The 27,665-nt window shown below is 50.2% G+C and overlaps 1 protein-coding gene across 6 annotated transcripts in view; it reads right to left on the reverse strand.

Annotated features, from left to right (window-relative positions):
- The window catches only part of LOC123756565 (adenylate cyclase type 5), an 814,648-nt gene that overhangs the window by 116,915 nt on the left and 670,068 nt on the right, over positions 1-27,665 (reverse strand). For all 6 annotated transcript variants that reach the window (XM_069331338.1, XM_069331335.1, XM_069331336.1 and 3 more), the window contains 2 exons: positions 15,120-15,212; positions 3,072-3,218 (listed from right to left, as the gene is read on the reverse strand). In XM_069331338.1, the coding sequence (XP_069187439.1) occupies positions 3,072-3,218; positions 15,120-15,212 (240 nt within the window). The remainder of the gene's footprint in view (positions 1-3,071; positions 3,219-15,119; positions 15,213-27,665) is intronic.

Raw genomic sequence — 27,665 nt, forward strand, 5'->3', positions numbered from 1 at the left:
CCAAACCCTACCTTGAGTTAATCCACATTATACAATAATAGTAATTATATTAGAGAAAAATACCTTTGTTATTACACCTTATGAAAGCTCCATCCCAGCAACTGGAGACCAGATATGTCAGTCAAATACTCATCATCTACGTAAGTCAGTACTTCAGTAAGTCTTGCAGTATACAGTACACAAAGGTAAGTCAAGCACTGTTATGGAATACAGACTTTCCATTGTCTAATTCAAGAGTTCATTAATGTAATTTATATACTGATTGCTTTGTGATTTTTCCCCAGGTGTGAGGGAGGGTGATCCATAAGTAATGTCCTCACTACATCACCCACCTGATTCATCAGTGAGGTCCTGCTGGCCACACACACACACACACACACACACACACACACACACACACACACACACACACACACACACACACACACACACACACACACACGGGTTAAGGGAAAGGTTAGGAGAGGAAACTTTCAATTAACGTTTTTCATAACGTTTTGAAACTTTGAGAATTTCCTGTTCACCTAAACTATCAGAGGACCCTTAACTTACTGTTGTTGAACAAAAAAATCCCAAATTTATTTTCATTTTTTTTTTATTTTCAAATTACATCTACTTTCGGCCAAACGGGCAAACGGCCAAAAGCGACGTTATTTTTAAGAGGACAAGTTAAGGGAACACTGTGGCGGGCCAGGAAGTTCACTCACTGCCCCTCTTGAGGCTATCTTGAGATGATTTCGGGGCTTTAGTGTCCCCGCGGCCCGGTCCTCGACCAGGCCTCCACCCCCAGGAAGCAGCCCGTGACAGCTGACTAACACCCAGGTACCTATTTTACTGCTAGGTAACAGGGGCATAGGGTGAAAGAAACTCTGCCCATTGTTTCTCGCCGGCGCCTGGGATCGAACCCAGGACCACGGATCACAAGTCCAGCGTGCTGTCCGCTCGGCCGACCGGCTCCCCCTCTCTCCATCTCACACCCCAACCCGTCCTCTCAAATAACAGGTCGTGTTGTTTACGTTATGCTAACCAACGTAACAAATGCAACCTACTATGGCAAGTAACGATATGCAAATATTTATGTTTTCTATGCCTCGGACTCGATAGGTTAGGTGGGTTGCTTGGGTTCGTACTATTCCGGGTAAGTTAGGAGGTTGAATTTTTGACGGAGTGGCAAATCATTATGAGAATGTGAAGAGGAAATTCGTCATTATATAACTTGGTAACAGAGTTAAGAATAGGAATATATATTTTTGTATTTCAAGCATTCACTGTTAAGAGGCTGATCATCATACTCTGTGGACGATGGTTGAAGCTGTCATCAATACAAGGCTGGGAGGAACAGCGGTCAATACAAGGCTGGGAGGAACAGCGGTCAATACAAGGCTGGGAGGAACAGCGGTCAATACAAGGCTGGGAGGAACAGGGGTCAATACAAGGCTGGGAGCAACAGCGGTCAATACAAGGCTGGGAGGAACAGGGGTCAATACAAGGCTGGGAGGAACAGGGGTCAATACAAGGCTGGGAGCAACAGCGGTCAATACAAGGCTGGGAGGAACAGCGGTCAATACAAGGCTGGGAGGAACAGGGGTCAATACAAGGCTGGGAGGAATAGCGGTCAATACAAGGCTGGGAGGAACAGCGGTCAATACAAGGCTGGGAGCAACAGGGGTCAATACAAGGCTGGGAGGAACAGGGGTCAATACAAGGCTGGGAGGAACAGCGGTCAATACAAGGCTGGGAGGAACAGCGGTCAATACAAGGCTGGGAGGAACAGCGGTCAATACAAGGCTGGGAGCAACAGGGGTCAATACAAGGCTGGGAGCAACAGGGGTCAATACAAGGCTGGGAGGAACAGCGGTCAATACAAGGCTGGGAGCAACAGGGGTCAATACAAGGCTGGGAGCAACAGGGGTCAATACAAGGCTGGGAGCAACAGGGGTCAATACAAGGCTGGGAGCAACAGGGGTCAATACAAGGCTGGGAGCAACAGGGGTCAATACAAGGCTGAGAGCAACAGGGGTCAATACAAGGCTGGGAGCAACAGGGGTCAATACAAGGCTGGGAGCAACAGGGGTCAATACAAGGCTGGGAGCAACAGGGGTCAATACAAGGCTGGAAGGAACAGGGGCCAATACAAGGCTGGGAGCAACAGGGGTCAATACAAGGCTGGGAGCAACAGGGGTCAATACAAGGCTGGAAGGAACAGGGGTCAATACAAGGCTGGGAGCAACAGGGGTCAATACAAGGCTGGGAGCAACAGGGGTCAATACAAGGCTGGGAGCAACAGGGGTCAATACAAGGCTGGGAGCAACAGGGGTCAATACAAGGCTGGGAGCAACAGGGGTCAATACAAGGCTGGGAGCAACAGGGGTCAATACAAGGCTGGGAGCAACAGGGGTCAATACAAGGCTGGGAGGAACAAGGGACAATACAAGGCTGGGAGCAACAGCGGTCAATACAAGGCTGGGAGCAACAGGGGTCAATACAAGGCTGGGAGGAACAAGGGACAATACAAGGCTGGGAGGAACAAGGGTCAATACAAGGCTGGGAGGAACAAGGGACAATACAAGGCTGGGAGGAACAGGGGTCAATACAAGGCTGGGAGCAACAGGGGTCAATACAAGGCTGGGATATAAAGCAAGTTAGATAATGAAATCATTATAACACAGAAACAGCAACGTCTAAGACCTGCGAGATAGTACGAGAATTTCTCCCTCTCTGAACCACTTATGTTCTTGAAGGTGAACAAGAACACAAGCACACCTGCACACCTACACACCTACACAAGCACACCTGCATCGCATAAGGCCTGGAGGAAACACACGTGCATGGGAAAATAGACTTACAGACGCCACAACAGGGCAAATGTCACCAGTGTTGGGAAAATGCCACATTTCTCGGAGGAAATCAATCTCACAGCAACATTACCACCGAGATTTCACAATGCAGTTCTGAACCCCATCCGCCGCTTACTGATAAGATCAACACACAGCCCCAGCTGGAGTGTCTCACGCTGGAATATCCCTGGAAAACAAATGCAGTACAAACTGGGAGGAAGAGGGAACACTTACGCAATAGCCTCGATCATGTCGAGTCCCATCTCGACGCAGCAGTGCGCGTGGTCCGGTCTGGCCTCCGGCAGTCCACTGACGCAGTAGTAACAGTCCCCCAGCAGTTTGATCCTCAGGCAGTGGTGCTCCGCCGCCAGCCGGTCAAACCTGCCTCACGCACACAAAAATGTATAAGTTTATATTAATGGTGTATACTGGCAGCAGGTTTTCTTTTAAACATGTCTCACTGAATATGACCGCATATTCTGTATTTACTATCTTCTGATTTAGGGCTTCTATCCCTCTGACTATTTTCTTAGCATCAGGGCTTAGTTGAAATTTCCTATTTCAGCTAAGCCCTGATGCTAAGAAAATAGTCAGAGGGATAGAAGCCCTAAATCAGAAGATAGTAAATACAGAATATGCAGTCATATTCAATGAGACATGTTTATATTACTGTACACACGACCCGAGATGAGAGCCGTCTTTAATGTGTGGATGAGATGTTGTATGTAAGGGCTTTGTCCCAGCTGACGTAGCCGTACAGGTAAAACATCTACACATTAATGTGTACTCTCATCTCCGTGTTCACACTGCTGTCAGCACTCTGCTCTTCACTACCTTATAGAACTACCTGTAACTATTTACTACTGCGATATTACACGATAAACTCTTAAAGTATAACATCTATCAGTGACAAGTTTGGCCAGGTTTTTACTCTTTTTCACTTTACAGTGAAAACTTTAGTGTCTCTCAGGTGCTGAGCTCTTTCCGTCAAGATATTTATACTGGCTGTTTAGGTGCTGTTTCTTGATAACACATTAAGGCCACTCCCAAAAATACCTGATCTGAGGATTATATTTGGCGGGACGTGAAGATAAACAACACCAGGCCTGAGGAATGATATTGTATTTGATTTGATTATAATATTATTTTCTACCACAGACGTGGCCACACATTTACAATGCTAACCAGCATATATATATATATTTTCTTCTGTCCTCCATGGACAGAGTGAGAGATGTGTTAAACATATAGTTCAGGGGTTTATTGAACAATCAACCACAGAAGGTGATTCGGTGCTTATGGGCCGCCATACCCGTCGTGAGTTACAGTGTTATGTAATGGGTTCAGGAACTGTACCCTAATGGTCTAAGGAATTTACATTTAAGGTGCATCAGTTAATTATAATTTGCTTCATATACTTGATCAAATTACATCAGGTCCTAATTACTATCTTGAGCAATAAATGGTTGTATATTATAATTTACTTAGGCCACTTGTTTACAGAATTAGAGTACATTATTCATTCATAAAATATAAAGGTAATAATGATAGCCTAACCTGAGAGAGAGATCATCATAATTGTACAATATGTATAATGAAAACAAGTCTATTCATTATAACACGACACTCAATAAATTAGAGACTCCAAATAAAAGTGTTTAGTGTGTTAAACACAGAGTGTATACTCACTACTGCCCCACACACACACACACGCACGCTTCCAACACCATCACCTGACAGTGTACCACACCATGACCCACCACCATCACCTGACACTGTACCACACCATGACCCACCACACCTGACAGTGTACCACACCATGACCCACCACCACCATCTGACACTGTACCACACCATGACCCACCACCACCATCTGACAGTGTACCACACCATGACCCACCACCACCATCTGACAGTGTACCACACCATGACCCACCACCACCATCTGACAGTGTACCACACCATGACCCACCACCACACCTGACAGTGTACCACACCATGACCCACCACCACCATCTGACAGTGAACCACACCATGACCCACCACCACACCTGACAGTGTACCACACCATGACCCACCACCATCACCTGACACTGTACCACACCATGACCCACCACACCTGACAGTGTACCACACCATGACCCACCACCACCATCTGACTGTGTACCACACCATGACCCACCACCACCATCTGACAGTGTACCACACCATGACCCACCACCACACCTGACAGTGTACCACACCATGATCCACCACCACACCTGACAGTGTACCACACCATGACCCACCACCACCATCTGACAGTGTACCACACTATGACCCACCACCACCATCTGACAGTGTACCACACCATGACCCACCACCACACCTGACAGTGTACCACACCATGACCCACTACACCTGACAGTGTACCACACCATGACCCACCACCACCACACCTGACAGTGTACCACACCATGACCCACCACACCTGACAGTGTACCACACCATGACCCACCACACCTGACAGTGTACCACACCATGACCCACCACCACCACACCTGACAGTGTACCACACCATGACCCACCACACCTGACAGTGTACCACACCATGACCCACCACACCTGACAGTGTACCACACCATGACCCACCACACCTGACAGTGTACCACACCATGACCCACCACACCTGACAGTGTACCACACCATGACCCACCACCACCACACCTGACAGTGTACCACACCATGACCCACCACACCTGACAGTGTACCACACCATGACCCACCACCACCACACCTGACAGTGTACCACACCATGACCCACCACCACCACACCTGACAGTGTACCACACCATGACCCACCACCACCACACCTGACAGTGTACCACACCATGACCCACCACCACCACACCTGACAGTGTACCACACCATGACCCACCACCACCACACCTGACAGTGTACCACACCATGACCCACCACCACCACACCTGACAGTGTACCACACCATGACCCACCACACCTGACAGTGTACCACACCATGACCCACCACACCTGACAGTGTACCACACCATGACCCACCACACCTGACAGTGTACCACACCATGACCCACCACACCTGACAGTGTACCACACCATGACCCACCACCACCACACCTGACAGTGTACCACACCATGACCCAGACATCAACACGCACACATAATCGTGCACGAAAGGCATCAATTTACCCCTCCCCCCCATCTCTCCCTCGCACGGTTATGTCAACAATGACAACTTTCCCCAGTAATGCCGTGATCATGTGCTCTCTCACACATCATCTTGTGAGAGTAAAGGTTCCACCGGCTAATTACACCATAAGTCGACATGGTATTGTGCATGTGTGGTGCCAGAAGATGGGTCGTGTAGTGTGTGGTGCTACACACGAGGTGTTGCGTGTGGTGACACACACGAGGTGTCGCGTGTGGTGACACACACGAGGTGTCGCGTGTGGTGACACACACGAGGTGTCGCGTGTGGTGACACACATGAGGTGTTGCGTGTGGTGACACACACGAGGTGTTGCGTGTGGTGACACACACGAGGTGTCGCGTGTGGTGCCACACACGAGGTGTCGCGTGTGGTGACACACACGAGGTGTTGCGTGTGGTGACACACACGAGGTGTTGCGTGTGGTAGATGTAAAAGTAGTATATTGTAATAGTGGTATTGGTGGTAGTATTGGTAGTGTGAACAAATAAATCACATTAACGTGTTGTATCAATGAGAAAATCCCATTTGTAATAGTGGTGTTGGTGGTAGTATTGGTAATAGTGGTTACCTTGCGGTTACCTTATGTTGGTTCCGAGGACCACCGTCCCCGCGGTGTGACTAGGCCTCCTTGGTAGTGATGTGGTCAACTGGACTGTTAGACGCGGCTGTTCCCAGCTTGACATAGGAATCACAGCCCGGTTGATCAGGTATCCATTGTAGGTGATTATAAAGTTGTCTCTTGAATATCGTGAGAGGTCGGCCATTGTCACATGTTTAATGAGAGAATGGTAAACAGTCTCGGGTCCTTCATGTTGATGGAGTTCTCTCGCGGCGTATATATTGAGCCTCTGCTGCTTTTCAAGGGAGGTATTTTTCACAGCTCGCCATGCTTCCAGGTCAGTGTCCACGGTGGAGTGAGGGCCTGGATCTTAATGCCCAGCCTATCTGAGCCTTGTTATCTTATCTTGAGATGATTTCGGGGCTTTAAGTGTCCCCGCGGCCCGGTCCTCGACCAGGCCTCCACCCCCAGGTAGCAGCCCGTGACAGCTGACTAACACCCAGGTACCTATTTTACTGCTAGGTAACAGGGGCATAGGGTGAAAGAAACTCTGCCCATTGTTTCTCGCCGGCGCCTGGGATCGAACCCAGGACCACAGGATCACAAGTCCAGCGTGCTGTCCGCTCGGCCGACCGGCTCCCGATTGTTACCTGGGGCATTAAACTTAAACCATTCTGACGGTCGACTTCTTGGTCTAATGTGACCTTAAAGCTGTCGATGGAGGCGACTTTCGCAGCAACTTCGTCACTCGGTGTGTTCCATTGGTTGACCACTTGCACAGACTAAATATTTCATTATAGTTCTTCGATTCACTTGCGTTCACAGCTTTCACTTATGCCGTCTTGTTGTACTTTCTCTCAACTTTAAAAAACTGTTCTTATCCACCTGATTCTATCCTCCCTCGGTATCTTGCATGTTGCAATCATATCCTTTGTTTCTTCTCTCTAGGGTGGTCAAATTTAGCTCCTTGAAGCTATTCTGGTAGCATAAGCCTCTTAGTTCAAGAGTTCTGGAGATGGTGGAGGTTAGGCACAATCAGAGAACACTGTATGAACATCAGAGGTCCGCGGTTGTTCAACGTCCTACCAGCGAGCATCAGAAATATTGCCGGAACAACCGTGGACATCTTCAAGAGAAAACTAGATCATTTTCTCCAAGCAGTTTCTAACCGTCCATTTTTTGCTCTATTATATCTATGACATGTATTTCTCTTTAACACACGGGCGGGCGCTGTGACTGTACCAAACTTGTAAGTCTGTCATCGCTGAAGACCTGTTATCTTATAGCTCCCAGTACCTCAGGTGACACTGAAATATAACTTGAAAACCTCATCAGTTTCCCTGACAAACACATGTAACAGAAATTTAAAATAAATACAAGTTACGAGTAAATACAAGAATGGGAGTATACTGTTACCCTAATGTATTCCAGTAACTGGAAGGGCTTATGTAGTTACTGTAATGTATTCCCGCAACTGGACAAATGGGTTTGTGTTGGTACACACCTGTAACAGTTGTGTACTGCCAGGTTTTAGCAGCAGGAAACATAAGCGCAAGAACACTGGAGCTAGAAGGCGGAGCCCCACAACCACATCCCGGTCCCCTAACACACACACACACACACACACACACACACAAGGCAGAAACAAATGGGCAAAGTTTCTTTCACCCTAAGTGCCCCTGTTACCTAGCAGTAAATAGGTACCTGGGAGTTAGTCAGCTGTCACGGGCTGCTTCCTGGGGTGTGTGTGTGTGTGTGGTGTGGAAGAAGAAAAAAAAAGTAGTTAGTAAATAGTTGATTGACAGTTGAGAGGCGGTCCGAAAGAGCAAAGCTCAACCCCCGCAAAAACACAACTAGTAAACACACACACACACACACACACACACACACACACACACACACACACACACACACACACACACACACACACACACAGGTGAGACAGCGTGACCACCTGCTGTGGGAGATGGTCTACAGGTGGTGTACAGGTAGTCTACAAGTGGTGGTGTACAGGTGGTGTACAGGTAGTCTACAATTGGTGGTGTACAGGTAGTCTACAGGTGGTGGTGTACAAGTGGTGTAGAGGTGGTGTACAGGTGGTGGTGTACAGGTGGTGTACAGGTGGTGTAGAGGTGGTGTACAGGTGGTGGTGTAGAGGTGGTGTAGAGGTGGTGGTATACAGGTGGTGGGCTACAGCTGGTGGGCTACAGGTGGTGGGCTACAGGTGGTGGTGTACATGTGGTGTACAGGTACTGGACAACCCCTGCCTCCCGCCCCCGGGACAAACACCCTCGACATCAAGGTTTTCAATGTTTTTCCAAGCCGTCATTGTTGACCTCGGTCACTATTTTTACCCGCTTCCAGGTGGGTATTCTCCCCTCTCTTCCATACTGCCCCCCCTCCCCCACCCCCCCAGTCATCATCATCACCATCATCATCATTATCCTCCTCATCATCGTCGTCATCGTAGTCATTGTCGTCGTCCTCATTTAACCCACCCACCTTCCTTTATAGCCATCATTCTCCTACAATTTCAGCTATCTTTCCCTTGCCCTTACAACCCTCATCCTCACCATTCTCACTATCCTCACCATCCCTCCTCCTTAAGCCCACCTCCTCCTCCACTACCAGCCCACCTCCACCTCCTCTCCCTCTCCCCACTACCAGCCCACCTCCACCTCCTCTCCCTCTCCCCACTACCAGCCCACCTCCACCTCCTCTCCCTCTCCCCACTACCAGCCCACCTCCACCTCCTCTCCCTCTCCCCACTACCAGCCCACCACCACCTCTTCCCCCTCCCCACTACCAGCCCACCACCACCTCTCTCCCCCAACTACCAGCCCACCACCTCCCCCCCTTCCCACTACCAGCCCACCACCACCTCTCCCCCCTCCCCACTACCAGCCCACCACCACCTCTCTCCCCCAACTACCAGCCCACCAACTCTCACCCCCCCCACTACCAGCCCACCACCACCTCCCCCCTCCCACTACCAGCCCACCACCACCTCCCCCTCCCACTACCAGCCCACCACCACCACCTCCCCCTCCCACTACCAGCCCACCACCACCTCCCCCCCCCCACTACCAGCCCACCACCTTCCCTCCATATGCTTTCAGTCTGCCCAGTAATTATCTATATTTAGCCCACTTTCCCTTCCCCAACGAGGCTGACGGATTTTTTTTCAGTTATTCTTTCACCATTTATCCTGCGTCCTGCACCTCCTTCGCTTCTCCTGGTGCACCACCACCACTACCACCACTACCACTACCACGACCACCACTACCACTACCACTACTACCACTACCACCACCACCACCACTACCACTACCACCACCGCCACCACACCTACCATCAGAAACCCAACGTTGTAACATCAAGTTAGGCTGCCGTTGCTCTTGGAGAACAACGAGTCACCGGGAATTAACCACACAAAATATATCGCCAGTTCAATTCAACTTCTTTCTTTATTATGCACCCCATACCCATCCCGTGGGCGGTGGTGGAATGGGTTACAGAAGCACATAACGGGTTCAGGAGGTTGGAAGGAACTGAACTCCACAATTCATATAGCTAAGCAAGTAACAATCTTTTCAAGATAGTTGCACAATTGTTAACGTTACACACACACACACACACACACACACACACACACACACACACACACACACACACACACACACACAAACACACACAGAGTGTCATTTGTCAGAGTGGTTGACAAATGGAATGCATTAGGAAGCAATGTGGTGGAGGCTGACTCCATACACAGTTTCAAGTGTAGATATGATAGAGCCCAATAGGCTCAGGAACCTGTACACCTGTTGATTGACGGTTGAGAGGCGGGACCAAAGAGCCAGAGCTCAACCCTCGCAAGCACAACTAGGTGAGTACACACACACACACACACACACACACACACACACACACACACACACACACACACACACACACACACACACACACACTCACACTTTGGATACTTCGCTAAGATTCCCGACAGTACATCATTATGAATGAAGTACTTACACATTTCTTGGACCCAGAGGACTACAGTGGTGGTGGACTACAACAATATATATTGTTCTCAGACACTCAACAAATGACTCGTCGACCATTGGACAGCACAGTACTAAGGGCAAGTTATTTTTATGGTGACCAGGGGGCTAGATTCACGAAGCAGTTACGCAAGCACTTACGAACCTGTCCATCTTTTCTCAATCTTTGGCGGCTTTGTTTACAATTATTAAACAGTTAATGAGCTCCGAAGCACCAGGAGGCTGTTTATAACAATAACAACAGTTGAATGGGAAGTTTTCATGCTTGTAAACTGTTTAATAAATGTAACCAAAGCCGTCAAAGATTGAGAAAAGATGTACACACGTTCGTAAGTGCTTGCGTAACCGCTTCGTGAATCTGGCCCCTGGTCGTGTTGAGCCTTTGGTGACCAGGTGGAGTGAGGAGTGACCTCTGACCCCTCCGGGTGGTGCAAGTGAGTGACAAGTCAGTAACCCTTGTACTCCACCATGAGGGGGCGGCGCTCCCGGCTCCCTAATCTCTTTATTACATAATTAATTCTCTTAGTAAAAAAAAAACCCACGATAACCGCGATCTGGTACATTAATAACACAGTCGCGTTTGTAAATTCCTTTGATTGATAATGAATAATAATATGGATAATTCATTACTTTTTGACACACTTTTTTAATCAACGGGATTTAAGGGCTAATAATTAAGCCGAGGATATTTCTGTAGTTTGGGTTATAATTTAAAATGTGAAACTGCCGAATGTTATTAACATTCCGCAAACACACATCCTGGCTTTGATATTTCTATGTTATCTCTTTCTGAATTAACATTAGCATGCAACATTAGTCTCGCGGTGTTTGAATAGTTAATAAGTGAATGTACCATGTTTAGTACACGTTAAAGATAGATATCAAGAGTTATGGTGCACGTGTGTCTCCGTGTACGTGTGTCTCCGTGTACGTGTGTCTCCGTGTACGTGTGTCTCCCTGTACGTGTGTCTCCCTGTACGTGTGTCTCCCTGTACGTGTGTCTCCCTGTACGTGTGTCTCCCTGTACGTGTGTCTCCCTGTACGTGTGTCTCCCTGTACGTGTGTCTCTCTGTACGTGTGTCTCCGTGCACGTGTCTCCGCGTACGTGTGTCTCCGTGCACGTGTGTCTCCGTGTACGTGTCTCCGTGTACGTGTGTCTCCGTGCACGTGTGTCTCCGTGTACGTGTGTCTCCTGGATATATAGATGGCTTCCCCCTCCATGTCTTCACTACACCAAATGTCTCCATATTAAACCGGGCCGCTGAACCCAGGTGGCGATTCCCTTAATACCAGAGGTATTGTTGCACTACCCTCCACATGTGGGTGTAGCAGGTGTGGTGGCTGGTGTAGCAGGCGTGGTGGCGGGTGTAGCAGGTGTGGTGGCTGGTGTAGCAGGTGTGGTGGCTGGTGTAGCAGGTGTGGTGGCTGGTGTAGCAGGTGTGGTGGCTGGTGTAGCAGGCGTGGTGGCTGGTGTAGCAGGCGTGGTGGCGGGTGTAGCAGGCGTGGTGGCGGGTGTAGCAGGCGTGGTGGCGGGTGTAGCAGGCGTGGTGGCGGGTGTAGCAGGCGTGGTGGCGGGTGTAGCAGGCGTGGTGGCGGGTGTAGCAGGCGTGGTGGCGGGTGTAGCAGGCGTGGTGGCGGGTGTAGCAGGCGTGGTGGCGGGTGTAGCAGGCGTGGTGGCGGGTGTAGCAGGCGTGGTGGCGGGTGTAGCAGGCGTGGTGGCGGGTGTAGCAGGCGTGGTAGTGCTACCTCAGACCTGCATGTGGGTAATGTGGGCAGCCCTCACACACCTGCATGTGGGTACTGTGAGCAGCCCTCACACACCTGCATGTGGGTACTGTGAGCAGCCCTCACATACCTGCATGTGGGTACTGTGGGCAGCCCTCACACACCTGCATGTGGGTACTGTGAGCAGCCCTCACACACCTGCATGTGGGTACTGTGAGCAGCCCTCACACACCTGCATGTGGGTACTGTGGGCAGCCCTCACACACCTGCATGTGAGGTACTGTGGGCAGCCCTCACACACCTGCATGTGGGTACTGTGAGCAGCCCTCACACACCTGCATGTGGGTACTGTGAGCAGCCCTCACACACCTGCATGTGGGTACTGTGGGCAGCCCTCACACACCTGCATGTGGGTACTGTGGGCACATGTTGGACAAAACAATGCTGTTATGCTGTAACATGTCCACTTGAGGACTATCAGTCCCAATATTTCCACAATATAGTCAGGAAACTATGCACAAACATCATGACTCATTTAAAGATCACATTTTTAACATACACAACCAGGCTATCATCAGAAAGATCCCGACCAGCAACACTGAAATAGTCAACATATATAGCGACAACAGGTGATATGATATAGCAGAAGCACTTCATATCAAACCCACTCATTCAGTTATTATTGATATCAAACCCACTCATTCAGTTATTATTCATATCAAACCCACTCATTCAGTTATTATTGATATCAAACCCACTCATTCAGTTATTATTGATATCAAACCCACTCATTCAGTTATTATTCATATCAAACCCACTCATTCAGTTATTATTCATATCAAACCCACTCATTCAGTTATTATTCATATCAAACCCACTCATTCAGTTATTATTCATATCAAACCCACTCATTCAGTTATTATTCATATCAAACCCACTCATTCAGTTATTATTGATATCAAACCCACTCATTCAGTTATTATTCATATCAAACCCACTCATTCAGTTATTATTGATATCAAACCCACTCATTCAGTTATTATTCATATCAAACCCACTCATTCAGTTATTATTGATATCAAACCCACTCATTCAGTTATTATGAGCGAGATTACCAAGTTGCTCACCTACAGTAGGTGACGAACGTGGTCTTCAGGAGATGTTAGGTGGCTTCAGGTGACGAGTAGTTTTTAGTTGTTTTAAACACACATGTTAATGTTTGATTATAGAGATGAGTAACTAGGCTAGAGAGGAGAGGAGGTGATGGAACTAACGACAGGAGGAGCCACTGGGAAGCACCACACTTGACCTTATTATAGTCCACAGTGATCCAGGAGTTGGTTGCACCCTCACCGTCTCCATGGTGACCAAAAGTTCCCGCCAGATCTTGAAAAGTTGCCTTTGTGGTCAAATGAGAAACTTCTCATTTAAAGATTTTGTATTTTTTTTTCTGTGCATTTTTCTTATACGTTATTAGCCATCCAAGGAGAGATGACGAGGGTTAATGTAGTTAATGTGTCGTCTACAAGGGCGTGTCACCGGACATCTTGCCTTGGGTAATATTGGTGGGTGAAGGCACATCATGGGCAATGACTTCCCCCTTAAGGCCTGGCCAATGACCGGGCCGCGGGGACGCTAAGCCCCGAAATCATCTCAAGATCTCAAGATAACCCCCCTTGGCCCAGCCCGCCTACTCGCCCGAATCCACCCGCCCTCCTACGGGCTCGCCATAGCCCGTGCTACTGGAACTTTTTGTTCCAGGTAGCCAATCTTAAAGAACAACAACAACCCACCCTTACACATGAGCTGGCACCCAACAACTTTCCTAACCCGCCTCACACATAATCTGGACGCTATCAACACCAGCGTACGATATTCAATACAATTACAATACAATTTTATTTAGGTAAGGTACATACATACAATAAATTTTTACAAGGATTGGTTGACTTATAGGTAGAGCTAGTACATACAATGCCTAAAGCCACTATTACGCAAAGCGTTTCGGGCATGCATATTCGTGTATAAACTGAATCAAAGTAATGGAGTGCGTGACCAGGAAGCATGGCAGGAAGTGCAAAACATCCCCGTTGAAAAGCAGAGTTACAATAGGTAAGCCGAGAGACAATTTTATCAACATTAAAGGCCCAAAACTTGTCAGCACTTTCCATTTTAACATGAAGGATGTAACTAGCCTTCCTCTCACCGTGTTCAAAAGGGAATTTTTAAACACCTCTAAACACCATAGTAATATGTCATGGTGTCAGGGGACAGGAAGCCACATTATATATATACAGGTGTAGGAGGAGGAGGATACAGGTATAGGAGGAGGAGGATACAGGTATAGGAGGAGGAGGATACAGGTATAGGAGGAGGAGGATACAGGTATAGGAGGAGGAGGATACAGGTATAGTGAGGAGGATACAGGTATAGGAGGAGGAGGATACAGGTGTAGAGATTCAAATAGTCGTATAGAGGACAACCATAAAGGCAGATGTAGAGGCAGGTGTTGAGAGAGTAAGTGAGAGAGAGGCAGGTGTTGAGAAAGCAAGTGAGAGAGAGAGAGGCAGGTGTTGAGAGAGTAAGTAAGTGAGAGAGAGGCAGGTGTTGAGAGAGCAAGTGAGAGAGAGAGAGGCAGGTGTTGAGAGAGCAAGTGAGAGAGAGAGAGGCAGGTGTTGAGAGAGCAAGTGAGAGAGAGAGAGGCAGGTACTCACCGCGCGAAGAGTTCACTGAGCAGCCTCACCAGTTCCTCAGCGGTGCACTGGTCGGAGAGAGTAGTGAACCCGCAGATGTCCGCGAACAGGATGCTGCAGCAAGAGTAACACCGTGAGTAACACACCGTGAGTAACACACCGTGAATAACACACCGTGAGTAACACCCACTCACATTAATATTTACCACCAACTTCCCACATCATTGTCACATGCTGCAAACAATATTATGCAGATAATTAGCAGATTAGACGAAATTATTATATCAAATAAACAACACAGAAATGATTGGTAAGAGATCTGAAGACGATTGGTGATAAGGAGAAAGGGGAGTACACACGGGGGGGGGGGGGGGGGTAGATTATGGCAACATTATGCCTAATTGGGGGGGGGGGAAGAAGGGAAGGGAACTATAAGGAGAAAGCGCCAAGTCGTTATGACTATATAGCACTTCGAAGGCGTCAGAATAAGGATTTGGGGAGGGACGGGAGGAAAGGAATGGTGCCCAACCACTCGTATGGGCATGATTGCACGGTCGGGGATTGAACGCCGACCTGCATGACGCGAGACCGTCGCTCTACCGTCCAGAGTGAGGGTCTCGCCTGTGGCACCACTATATTAGAGACGGAACTGTCCACTCACCACTCCAGCACCGCTCCTGTGCCAGGTACGTCCACTACGGGCTCACCATAGCCCGTGCTACTTGCCCCGCTCCTGTGCCAGGTACGTCCACTACGGGGTCACCATAGCCCGCGCTACTTGCCCCGCTCTTGTGCCAGGTAAGTCCACTACGGGCTCACCATAGCCCGTGCTACTTGCCCCGCTCCTGTGCCAGGTCAGTCCACTACGGGCTCACCATAGCCCGTGCTACTTGCCCCGCTCCTGTGCCAGGTAAGTCCACTACGGGCTCACCATAGCCCGTGCTACTTGGAACTTGTTCCGAGTAGCTAAATCTCTAACACCACCACCACCCACCACCAATATGCCTCTGTATATGGAATATAGAATTACACCAGTGCCAGTTATATATAATTCCCGTTGTTCGGAACGGGAATTTCCGCAGGGAATAGTAAGGGAATTTCCAAGTAGAGTATAAGCCCGACTTAGGCATATGGAGGCGTTCCTGGGTCACCTCCTGACCTTCCCCAGCATGCAACCCACAACAGTTGCCTGACTCCCGTGTACCTATATTACTGCTAGGGGAGGAAATAGAGGCATCAGGTAAATGGAAACGTGCTCAACCGTTTATAGCTTACTTGAGGATTAAACCCGGGTATGTCGAGTGTGAGCCGAGGACGCAGGCCACTGTGCTACTTCACGATTGTGAGCCGAGGACGTAGGCCACTGTGCTACTTCACGATTGTAACCCTAGGACGTAGGAGGCCTGGTCGACGACCGGGCCACCGGGACGCTAAGCCCCGAAAACACCTCAAGGTAAGGTAGCCACTTTGACAAGTCGGAAACAGCGACGGGCGTGCTTCCTGCAAGCCGGTGTTCGATCCCTGATGGTGCTAGTGGCTGGGCACCTGTCCTTACGTCCATCCTGTCCCAGCCCCTTATACTCCACATGTCTTCTAGCTGCTATATAGTCAAAACCCGCTAAACACACACCGAAACTACGACGTTGGTACAACGTTCGAACACGTTTTAACACCTAACCAGTTATAACAACCAATATAGCACTTTTTATTTTACATATTTAGGAAGTTGTAACAACGTTCCAATACGTCATAAACACGTTAAGCCAAGATGGAACAAATTTATTACAAGTTTATTACAAGTGTACTCGAGGCTGTCGACATTAATACCTCTCAAGTCATCCATCTTGACCTGGGCGAGGGGGAGGAAACTATCAGGGGGGGAAAGCGCCAAGCCATTACGACTTAATACCACTTGGAAGGGATCAGGATAATGATTTGGGATGGGACGGAGGGGGAAAGAATGGTATCCAACCACTTGGACGATCGGGGATTGAACGCCGACCTGCATGACGCGAGACCGTCGCTCTACCGTCCAGCCCAAGAGGTTGGAGACCTGGGCGAGGCCCCTAACACTGTACCTCGCGCGGCTCACCAGGAAGGTGGAGACCCGTGGGATTACTGCCAATGTTCTCAATTGGATCAGACGCTCGCTGATTGAAGAAAATTTTTTGGGGGAGGCCGTAAGTTTAGTGAGGAGATGGCCTGGACTGAGTCAATCGAATATTGGGGAAATCTCGATACTCGACCATCAACCTGAGTTACCGACATATCACTGGAGAGAGATGATGCTCGCGTTGATGGACCTACACTACCAGACCCAGTACACGCTCCACACCCAGGCTACCAGACACCTCACATGCTCCACACCCAGGCTACCAGACACCTCACATGCTCCACACCCAGGCTACCAGACCCAGTACACGCTCCACACCCAGGCTACCAGGCCCAGTACACGCTCCACACCCAGGCTACCAGGCCCAGTACACGCTCCACACCCAAGCTACCAGACCCAGTACAGGCTCCACACCCAGGCTACCAGACACCAACCCGTTCTCGCACTTGCTTATAGTCAATATCTTGCTTATGAATAAGTGCATATGTGACATACTAATTTATTGTGAATATTTCAGTTTACCTTGAAAAGCTGAATAGAAAACCACAACCTAACCTAACCTTCTTAGTATGTCAAGATATTACAATTAGTACTGAACCTATACCTATATTGATATTACAGTTTTATAAAAATAAGAAAACTTAATAAATAATAAAACTAATAAATTTTAATAAAATTAGTAAACTAAAATATTTAGATAAATTGTAAAGTAACTCAGGATATTTTCAAATTTTGTATAAAATCTCTATTGTTTAATAAAACTGAGAGAAAAAGTTAGTGCCTTGAAAAAAAATATGGTTTGGAATATGTCATATATGTACTTATTTATAAGGGAAATAGTGAGCAGTAAGTCATATATGTGCTGTCTTATGCGAGAGCAGGTTGCAACCACAGTACACGCTCCACACCCACACCACCACACCCAGTACACTCCACACCACCACACCCAGGACACTCCACACCCACACCACCACACCCAGTACACTCCACATCCACACCACCACACCCAGTACACTCCACACCCACACCCAGTACACTCCACACCACCACACTCAGGACACTCCACACCCACGCCACCACACCCAGAACACTCCACACCCACGCCACCACACCCAGTACACTCCACACCACCACACTCAGGACACTCCACACCCACGCTACCACACCCAGTACACTCCACACCACCACACCCAGGACACTCCACACCCACACCACCACACCCAGTACACTCCACACCCACACCACCACACCCAGTACACTCCACACCAACACCACCACACCCAGTACACTCCACACCCACACCACCACACCCAATACACTCCACACCCACACCACCACACCCAGGACACTCCACACCCACACCACCACACCCAGGACACTCCACACCCACACCACCACACCCAGTACACTCCACACCCACACCACCACACCCAGTACACTCCACACCCACACCAGTACACTCCACACCCACACCACCACACCCAGTACACTCCACACCCACACCACCACACCCAGTACACTCCACACCCACACCACCACATCCAGTACACTCCACACCACCACACCCAGTACACTCCACACCACCACACCCAGTACACTCCACACCCACACCACCACACCCAGTACACTCCACACCACCACACTCAGGACACTCCACACCACCACACTCCACACCCACGCCACCACACCCAGAACACTCCACACCCACGCCACCATTCCCAGTACACTCCACACCCACATCACCACACCCAGTACACTCCACACCCACGCCACCACACCCAGAACACTCCACACCCACGCCACCATTCCCAGTACACTCCACACCCACGCCACCACACCCCGTACACTCCACACCACCACACCCAGGACACTCCACACCCACACCACCACACCCAGTACACTCCACACCCACACCACCACACCCAGTACACTCCACACCCACACCACCACACCCAGTACACTCCACACCCACACCACCACACCCAGTACACCCCACACCCACACTACCACACCCAGTACACTCCACACCCACGCCACCACACCCAGTACACCCCACACCCACATCACCACACCCAGTACACTCCACACCCACGCCACCACACCCAGTACACTCCACACCACCACACCCAGGGCACTCCACACCCACACCACCACACCCAGTACACTCCACACCCACACCACCACACGCAGTACACCCCACACCACCACACCCAGTACACCTCGCTGAGATATGCATACATCTCTAAATATTAGTCTTTCCAGCGGCGTTTGAACTAATGAATTGAGCGAAATGAAGAGGAGTTATCTCATCAGGGAGTTAATGGAATATCCACACTGTTGGTGTGTTGAGGTGGTTTGTGGCGTGCCCGTGAGGGAGGGGGGCGTTTGTGGGGAGGGGGCGTTTGTGGGGAGGGGGGGCGTGTAGGGGGGAGGGGGGAGTGTGAGGGGAGGGGGGCGAGTAGGGGGGAGGGGGCGTGTAGGGGGGAGGGGGCGTGTAGGGGGGAGGGGGGCGTGTAGGGGGGAGGGGGGCGTGTAGGGGGGAGGGGGGCGTGTAGGGGAGGGGGGCGGGGAGGGGGGAGGGGGGCGTGTAGGGGGGAGGGGGGGCGTGTGTGGGGAGGGGGGCGTGTGTGGGGAGGGGGGCGTGTGAGGGGAGGGGGGCGTGTAGGGGGGAGGGGGGCGTGTAGGGGGGAGGGGGGCGTGTAGGGGGGAGGGGGGCGTGTAGGGGGGAGGGGGGCGTGTAGGGGGGAGGGGGGCGTGTAGGGGGGAGGGGGGCGTGTAGGGGGGAGGGGGGCGTGTAGGGGGGAGGGGGGCGTGTAGGGGGGAGGGGGGGCGTTTGTGGGGAGGGGGGCGTGTGAGGGGAGGGGGGCGTGTAGGGGGGAGGGGGGCGTGTAGGGGGGGCGTGTAGGGGGGGCGTGTAGGGGGGGCGTGTGTGGGGGGGCGTGTGTGTGGGGGGGGGGTAGTACCATCAGAGACACCACCACCGAAGGTAGTCCCCGGTGGTGGTGGTGTCTGGGGCGGTGCCCCCCTGGGGGGTGGTGTCTGGGGCGGTGCCCCCCTGGGGGGTGGTGTCTGGGGCGGTGCACCTGGGGGGTGGTGTCTGGGGCGGTGCACCTGGGGGGTGGTGTCTGGGGCGGTGCCCCCCTGGGGGGTGGTGTCTGGGGCGGTGCACCTGGGGGGGTGGTGTCTGGGGCGGTGCCCCCCTGGGGGTGGGGCGAGGTGCAGCAATCTGAGAGCAATAATCAATGTTAAGGATACAAATTGGCTTTATTTCAGTGGCAGCGGAGGAGCTGAGCCTTGTTTGGTAGAGGAGGAACTGCGGCCACCAGCACTTGGGATGAGGGGGGGGGAGAGGGGGGGGGGGGGGGAGAGAGAGAGAGAGAGAGAGAGAGAGAGAGAGAGAGAGAGAGAGAGAGAGAGAGAGAGAGAGAGAGAGAGAGAGAGAGAGAGAGAGGGGGGGGGAGGGAGAGAGAGAGAGAGAGAGAGAGAGAGAGAGAGAGAGAGAGAGAGAGAGAGAGAGAGAGAGAGAGAGAGAGAGAGAGAGAGAGAGAGAGAGAGAGAGAGAGAGTGTTAAGGATAAAAGGGGAGATGGTACCAGCCAATGGTGAGAGAGTTACCACGAGACAAGGTAACGATGGAGGGGGGGGGGGGGGAGGAATACCCGTGGTTTACGAATGGCCAGTTTCAATATAATTGTTTACTCTAAACTGGGGTCGGAGGCCAGGCTCTAATGGTGTTAACTTGATCACTTCGACTGTTGTTGGCAGCGGACCCCACGACCACCCGCATCTTGGCCTCCATACTGTCTTCATCACTGTAACCATCTACACTACACAGTCATCATCACTGTAACCATCTACACTACAGTCATCATCACTGTAACCATCTACACTACACACAGTCATCATCACTGTAACCATCTACACTACACACAGTCATCATCACTGTAACCATCTACACTACACAGTCATCATCACTGTAACCATCTACACTACAGTCATCATCACTGTAACCATCTACACTACACACAGTCATCATCACTGTAACCATCTACACTACACACAGTCTTCATCACTGTAACCATCTACACTACACACAGTCTTCATCACTGTAACCATCTACACTACACAGTCATCATCACTGTAACCATCTACACTACACACAGTCATCATCACTGTAACCATCTACACTACACACAGTCATCATCACTGTAACCATCTACACTACACACAGTCTTCATCACTGTAACCATCTACACTACACACAGTCATCATCACTGTAACCATCTACACTACACAGTCATCATCACTGTAACCATCTACACTACAGTCATCATCACTGTAACCATCTACACTACACACAGTCATCATCACTGTAACCATCTACACTACAGTCATCATCACTGTAACCATCTACACTACAGTCATCATCACTGTAACCATCTACACTACACACAGTCATCATCACTGTAACCATCTACACTACAGTCATCATCACTGTAACCATCTACACTACAGTCATCATCACTGTAACCATCTACACTACACAGTCATCATCACTGTAACCATCTACACTACACACAGTCATCATCACTGTAACCATCTACACTACACACAGTCATCATCACTGTAACCATCTACACTACACAGTCATCATCACTGTAACCATCTACACTACACACAGTCATCATCACTGTAACCATCTACACTACACACAGTCATCATCACTGTAACCATCTACACTACACACAGTCATCATCACTGTAACCATCTACACTACACACAGTCATCATCACTGTAACCATCTACACTACACAGTCATCATCACTGTAACCATCTACACTACACACAGTCATCATCACTGTAACCATCTACACTACACACAGTCATCATCACTGTAACCATCTACACTACAGTCATCATCACTGTAACCATCTACACTACACAGTCATCATCACTGTAACCATCTACACTACACAAGACATTCATCGCTGTAACTGAAGTTGGGGCCGACCCCAGTCCCCCCTATGACCGTCCCCCATCAACCACCAGTCACCCTGCAAAGCTTGATGAAGCTAGCGCCAAGCCTCTGCCCTCCAGCCTTGAACACTCACACATCCTCTTTATAAAGATGTGATTGATCTCTCTTGTCTCCTTTCTAGAGCATATTCAGTGCACTAGGAGAGAGCCCCAGTAATTGTATTTGCCTAGTGTATGCGTCCATGTGTATTGAAGAGGATGTATACACATGGTGTATTATTACAGCGCGCTCGTCAGTGGAGGATAGCAAAGTGATCTGAAAGAAGGGGCAATGACCCTTGACCGTTGCTATGCTTGATCTGTTTGATGAGGTTATCTTGAGATGATTTCGGGGCTTTTTAGTATCCCCGCGGCCCGGTCCTCGACCAGGCCTCCACCCCTAGGAAGCAGCCCGTGACAGCTGACTAACACCCAGGTACCTATTTTACTGCTAGCTAACAGGGGCATAGGGTGAAAGAAACTCTGCCCATTGTTTCTCGCCGGCGCCTGGGATCGAACCCAGGACCACAGGCTCACAAGTCCAGCGTGCTGTCCGCTCGGCCGACCGGCTCCCTTCGGTTCTGGGAGAACCGGTTCCGACCGGTTCTGGGATTTCTATTCCCAGGCCTCGGGCTACTCCCAAGCCCGGCCTGAGGCCAGGCTTAACTTGTGAGAGTTTGGTCCACCAGGCTGTTGCTTGGAGCGGCCCGCAGGCCCACATATCCACCACAGCCCGGTTGGCCCGGCACTATGACTCTGTAATATCCCCATTGGCCAAACTATTATGTATTAACGATAAAACCTACCATTAATGTATGATGACTTACTGTAAATATGTAGCTCTTGTAATAGCACTTTCTCTGTAACTAGCTGACTTTGTATCTATAAGGTGTGAAGGATTGAAGAAATTGTTTATGTAATAATCTAAGATGAGGTCTGATAAAGACCTTTTGTGCCCTCTGTAATGCTTTTGCGCTACCGCTCACAGGATGAGTATGGGGTGCACAATAAACTAGCCGCCTTCGGCGGCAACAAAAATCCTTTAAGAAAATCTATTTTTCTCTTGAAGATGTCCACGGTTGTTCCGGCAATATTTCTTAAACGCTTGCATTGTCATGCTCAGTAAACGTTTGGTCATCCTACAGTATTCCTATATCCCTTATATGTTGTACCATTTCTGTTTGCATGTTTAGGTTAAGTTGGATAATTCTATATCTAAGAGAGCTGGATTTTATATCACTGTTGAATATAATGTCTTCCGTCACCCCGGGTGTTAGACTTAATTAAACTTGATAATAGTTCTCAATATTTTCCACCGAAGCAATTTTCTTGATGACACGAGGCAGTAGTTCTATTATTTCTCTGCTATTCATTTGTACGTCATTTTATGGGCTATCCCTCCATGATCACACACATCACATGCCTTTACAAAGTCCGTGTAAACAACATGAGCAATTAGTTTTTCATTCGTTTCTTGGCTGATTGTATCGTGGCGGCTGAGTAATTACAGACGGAAGGATCTTCCAGCTCTCTCTATCCGTCTTGACTTGGTTTACTTGGTCCGCTTTTCTTCACACGCCTCGAGATGGTGTATTGTTTGAAGCAGTACGTTGGTACCTTCCGTGTGGAGTAGAGCTGTATCTCCCGATCTGAAGTGCTTCAGGTAACTGGCCAGTGTCAAAGCTCTTTTTTTTAAATTTAAATTTTGCCCCGAGGGGCGAGTTTATTGGGCAGCGCCACTCATCTTGTGAGTGAACACACCGCCATAGCAGAATGTACAACACTCCCCAATAGGAAGAAAACCCGCTGGGTTGTTCATCCTGTCACTTGTCTTGTTGTTCAAATTCAAATGTTTATTCAGGTAAAGTACATACATACAAGAGGTGATACAAAAAGTAATAGATTTATAGATAGAGCTAGTACATACAATGCCTAAAGCCACTATTACGCAAAGCGTTTCGGGCAGAATACCCACGCTATACCCAGCGCTTCTGCTTCCTATACTTTGCTGTCTTTATCAATATTAAGTTCCCGGTGCATATATTTGTCAAAGTCTGTTGTGCTTGTGCCAATATCCGTTATATTGGGAGTTGTGGATATTGCTTATGAAGACGCTGCAGGCATCTTCAACTTTCTTGTTGTGTAGCGTGCCACTAAATATAGCTTCAGAAAATCCATTACAGATTTTACCATTTTGTTTCAACATCTGTATATGAACCTGTGGGGGGGGGAAGGGGGGAAAGAGGACTGCGGTGTGGGGAGGGGGGAGAGGACATGTGATGGGGGGGGGAGGACGTGTGGTGTGGTGTGGGGGGGGGAAGAGGACTTTTCGAAGGGGGAAGGAGTTTTGGGGATGTGGGGGAGGACGTTTGGCGAGGTGAGGAAGAAGCACTAAGGAGGGGTGTGAGGTGAGGAAGCAGCACTAAGGAGGGGTGTGAGGTGAGGAAGCAGCACTAAGGAGGGGTATGAGGTGAGGAAGCAGCACTAAGGAGGGGTGTGAGGTGAGGAAGCAGCACTAAGGAGGGGTGTGAGGTGAGGAAGCAGCACTAAGGAGGGGTGAGAGGTGAGGAAGCAGCACTAAGGAGGGGTGTGAGGTGAGGAAGCAGCACTAAGGAGGGGTGTGAGGTGAGGAAGAAGCACTAAGGAGGGGTGTGAGGTGAGGAAGCAGCACTAAGGAGGGGTGTGAGGTGAGGAAGCAGCACTAAGGAGGGGTATGAGGTGAGGAAGCAGCACTAAGGAGGGGTGTGAGGTGAGGAAGCAGCACTAAGGAGGGGTGTGAGGTGAGGAAGCAGCACTAAGGAGGGGTGTGAGGTGAGGAAGCAGCACTAAGGAGGGGTGAGAGGTGAGGAAGCAGCACTAAGGAGGGGTGTGAGGTGAGGAAGCAGCACTAAGGAGGGGTGTGAGGTGAGGAAGAAGCACTAAGGAGGGGTGTGAGGTGAGGAAGCAGCACTAAGGAGGGGTGTGAGGTGAGGAAGCAGCACTAAGGAGGGGTGTGAGGTGAGAAAGCAGCACTAAGGAGGGGTGTGAGGTGAGGAAGCAGCACTAAGGAGGGGTGTGAGGTGAGGAAGCAGCACTAAGGAGGGGTGTGAGGTGAGGAAGCAGCACTAAGGAGGGGTGTGAGGTGAGGAAGCAGCACTAAGGAGGGGTGTGAGGTGAGGAAGCAGCACTAAGGAGGGGTGTGAGGTGAGGAAGCAGCACTAAGGAGGGGTGTGAGGTGAGGAAGCAGCACTAAGGAGGGGTGTGAGGTGAGGAAGCAGCACTAAGGAGGGGTGTGAGGTGAGGAAGCAGCACTAAGGAGGGGTGTGAGGTGAGGAAGCAGCACTAAGGAGGGGTGTGAGGTGAGGAAGCAGCACTAAGGAGGGGTGTGAGGTGAGGAAGCAGCACTAAGGAGGGGTGTGAGGTGAGGAAGCAGCACTAAGGAGGGGTGTGAAGTGAGGAAGCAGCACTAAGGAGGGGTGTGAGGTGAGGAAGCAGCACTAAGGAGGGGTGTGAGGTGAGGAAGCAGCACTAAGGAGGGGTGTGAGGTGAGGAAGCAGCACTAAGGAGGGGTGTGAGGTGAGGAAGCAGCACTAAGGAGGGGTGTGAGGTGAGGAAGCAGCACTAAGGAGGGGTGTGAGGTGAGGAAGCAGCACTAAGGAGGGGTGTGAGGTGAGGAAGCAGCACTAAGGAGGGGTGTGAGGTGAGGAAGCAGCACTAAGGAGGGGTGTGAGGTGAGGAAGCAGCACTAAGGAGGGGTGTGAGGTGAGGAAGCAGCACTAAGGAGGGGTGTGAGGTGAGGAAGCAGCACTAAGGAGGGGTGTGAGGTGAGGAAGCAGCACTAAGGAGGGGTGTGAGGTGAGGAAGCAGCACTAAGGAGGGGTGTGAGGTGAGGAAGCAGCACTAAGGAGGGGTGTGAGGTGAGGAAGCAGCACTAAGGAGGGGTGTGAGGTGAGGAAGCAGCACTAAGGAGGGGTGTGAGGTGAGGAAGCAGCACTAAGGAGGGGTGTGAGGTGAGGAAGCAGCACTAAGGAGGGGTGTGAGGTGAGGAAGCAGCACTAAGGAGGGGTGTGAGGTGAGGAAGCAGCACTAAGGAGGGGTGTGAGGTGAGGAAGCAGCACTAAGGAGGGGTGTGAGGTGAGGAAGCAGCACTAAGGAGGGGTGTGAGGTGAGGAAGCAGCACTAAGGAGGGGTGTGAGGTGAGGAAGCAGCACTAAGGAGGGGTGTGAGGTGAGGAAGCAGCACTAAGGAGGGGTGTGAGGTGAGGAAGCAGCACTAAGGAGGGGTGTGAGGTGAGGAAGCAGCACTAAGGAGGGGTGTGAGGTGAGGAAGCAGCACTAAGGAGGGGTGTGAGGTGAGGAAGCAGCACTAAGGAGGGGTGTGAGGTGAGGAAGCAGCACTAAGGAGGGGTGTGAGGTGAGGAAGCAGCACTAAGGAGGGGTGTGAGGTGAGGAAGCAGCACTAAGGAGGGGTGTGAGGTGAGGAAGCAGCACTAAGGAGGGGTGTGAGGTGAGGAAGCAGCACTAAGGAGGGGTGTGAGGTGAGGAAGCAGCACTAAGGAGGGGTGTGAGGTGAGGAAGCAGCACTAAGGAGGGGTGTGAGGTGAGGAAGCAGCACTAAGGAGGGGTGTGAGGTGAGGAAGCAGCACTAAGGAGGGGTGTGAGGTGAGGAAGCAGCACTAAGGAGGGGTGTGAGGTGAGGAAGCAGCACTAAGGAGGGGTGTGAGGTGAGGAAGCAGCACTAAGGAGGGGTGTGAGGTGAGGAAGCAGCACTAAGGAGGGGTGTGAGGTGAGGAAGCAGCACTAAGGAGGGGTGTGAGGTGAGGAAGCAGCACTAAGGAGGGGTGTGAGGTGAGGAAGCAGCACTAAGGAGGGGTGTGAGGTGAGGAAGCAGCACTAAGGAGGGGTGTGAGGTGAGGAAGCAGCACTAAGGAGGGGTGTGAGGTGAGGAAGCAGCACTAAGGAGGGGTGTGAGGTGAGGAAGCAGCACTAAGGAGGGGTGTGAGGTGAGGAAGCAGCACTAAGGAGGGGTGTGAGGTGAGGAAGCAGCACTAAGGAGGGGTGTGAGGTGAGGAAGCAGCACTAAGGAGGGGTGTGAGGTGAGGAAGCAGCACTAAGGAGGGGTGTGAGGTGTTATGAGGTGGAGGTCTGGTAATGGTATATTATGACAATTTATCAACATCAAGGCTCCTACACTTTTCAACACTTCTGTGGAAAATAGTCCAATATTTTATAGGATATTAATATATATTGATTATATAAAGGACCACGTAGTTCTTCTAAAGTTATATTTGAACAAGTGAAGAGGTTCTAACAAAAGCCTTGCAAACATTAGCCAAACATATCATAAACGCTGGAACAATCTTACAAACTAATCATAAGAATATCCACTTCCTTTAGATAAAAAAAATGCATAACCAATAACAAACTAAATAATAAAATAACCCCAAAAGGTTGTTAGTAG

Source organism: Procambarus clarkii, chromosome 25 (genome assembly GCF_040958095.1).
Source record: "Procambarus clarkii isolate CNS0578487 chromosome 25, FALCON_Pclarkii_2.0, whole genome shotgun sequence".
NCBI lineage: Eukaryota > Metazoa > Arthropoda > Malacostraca > Decapoda > Cambaridae > Procambarus > Procambarus clarkii.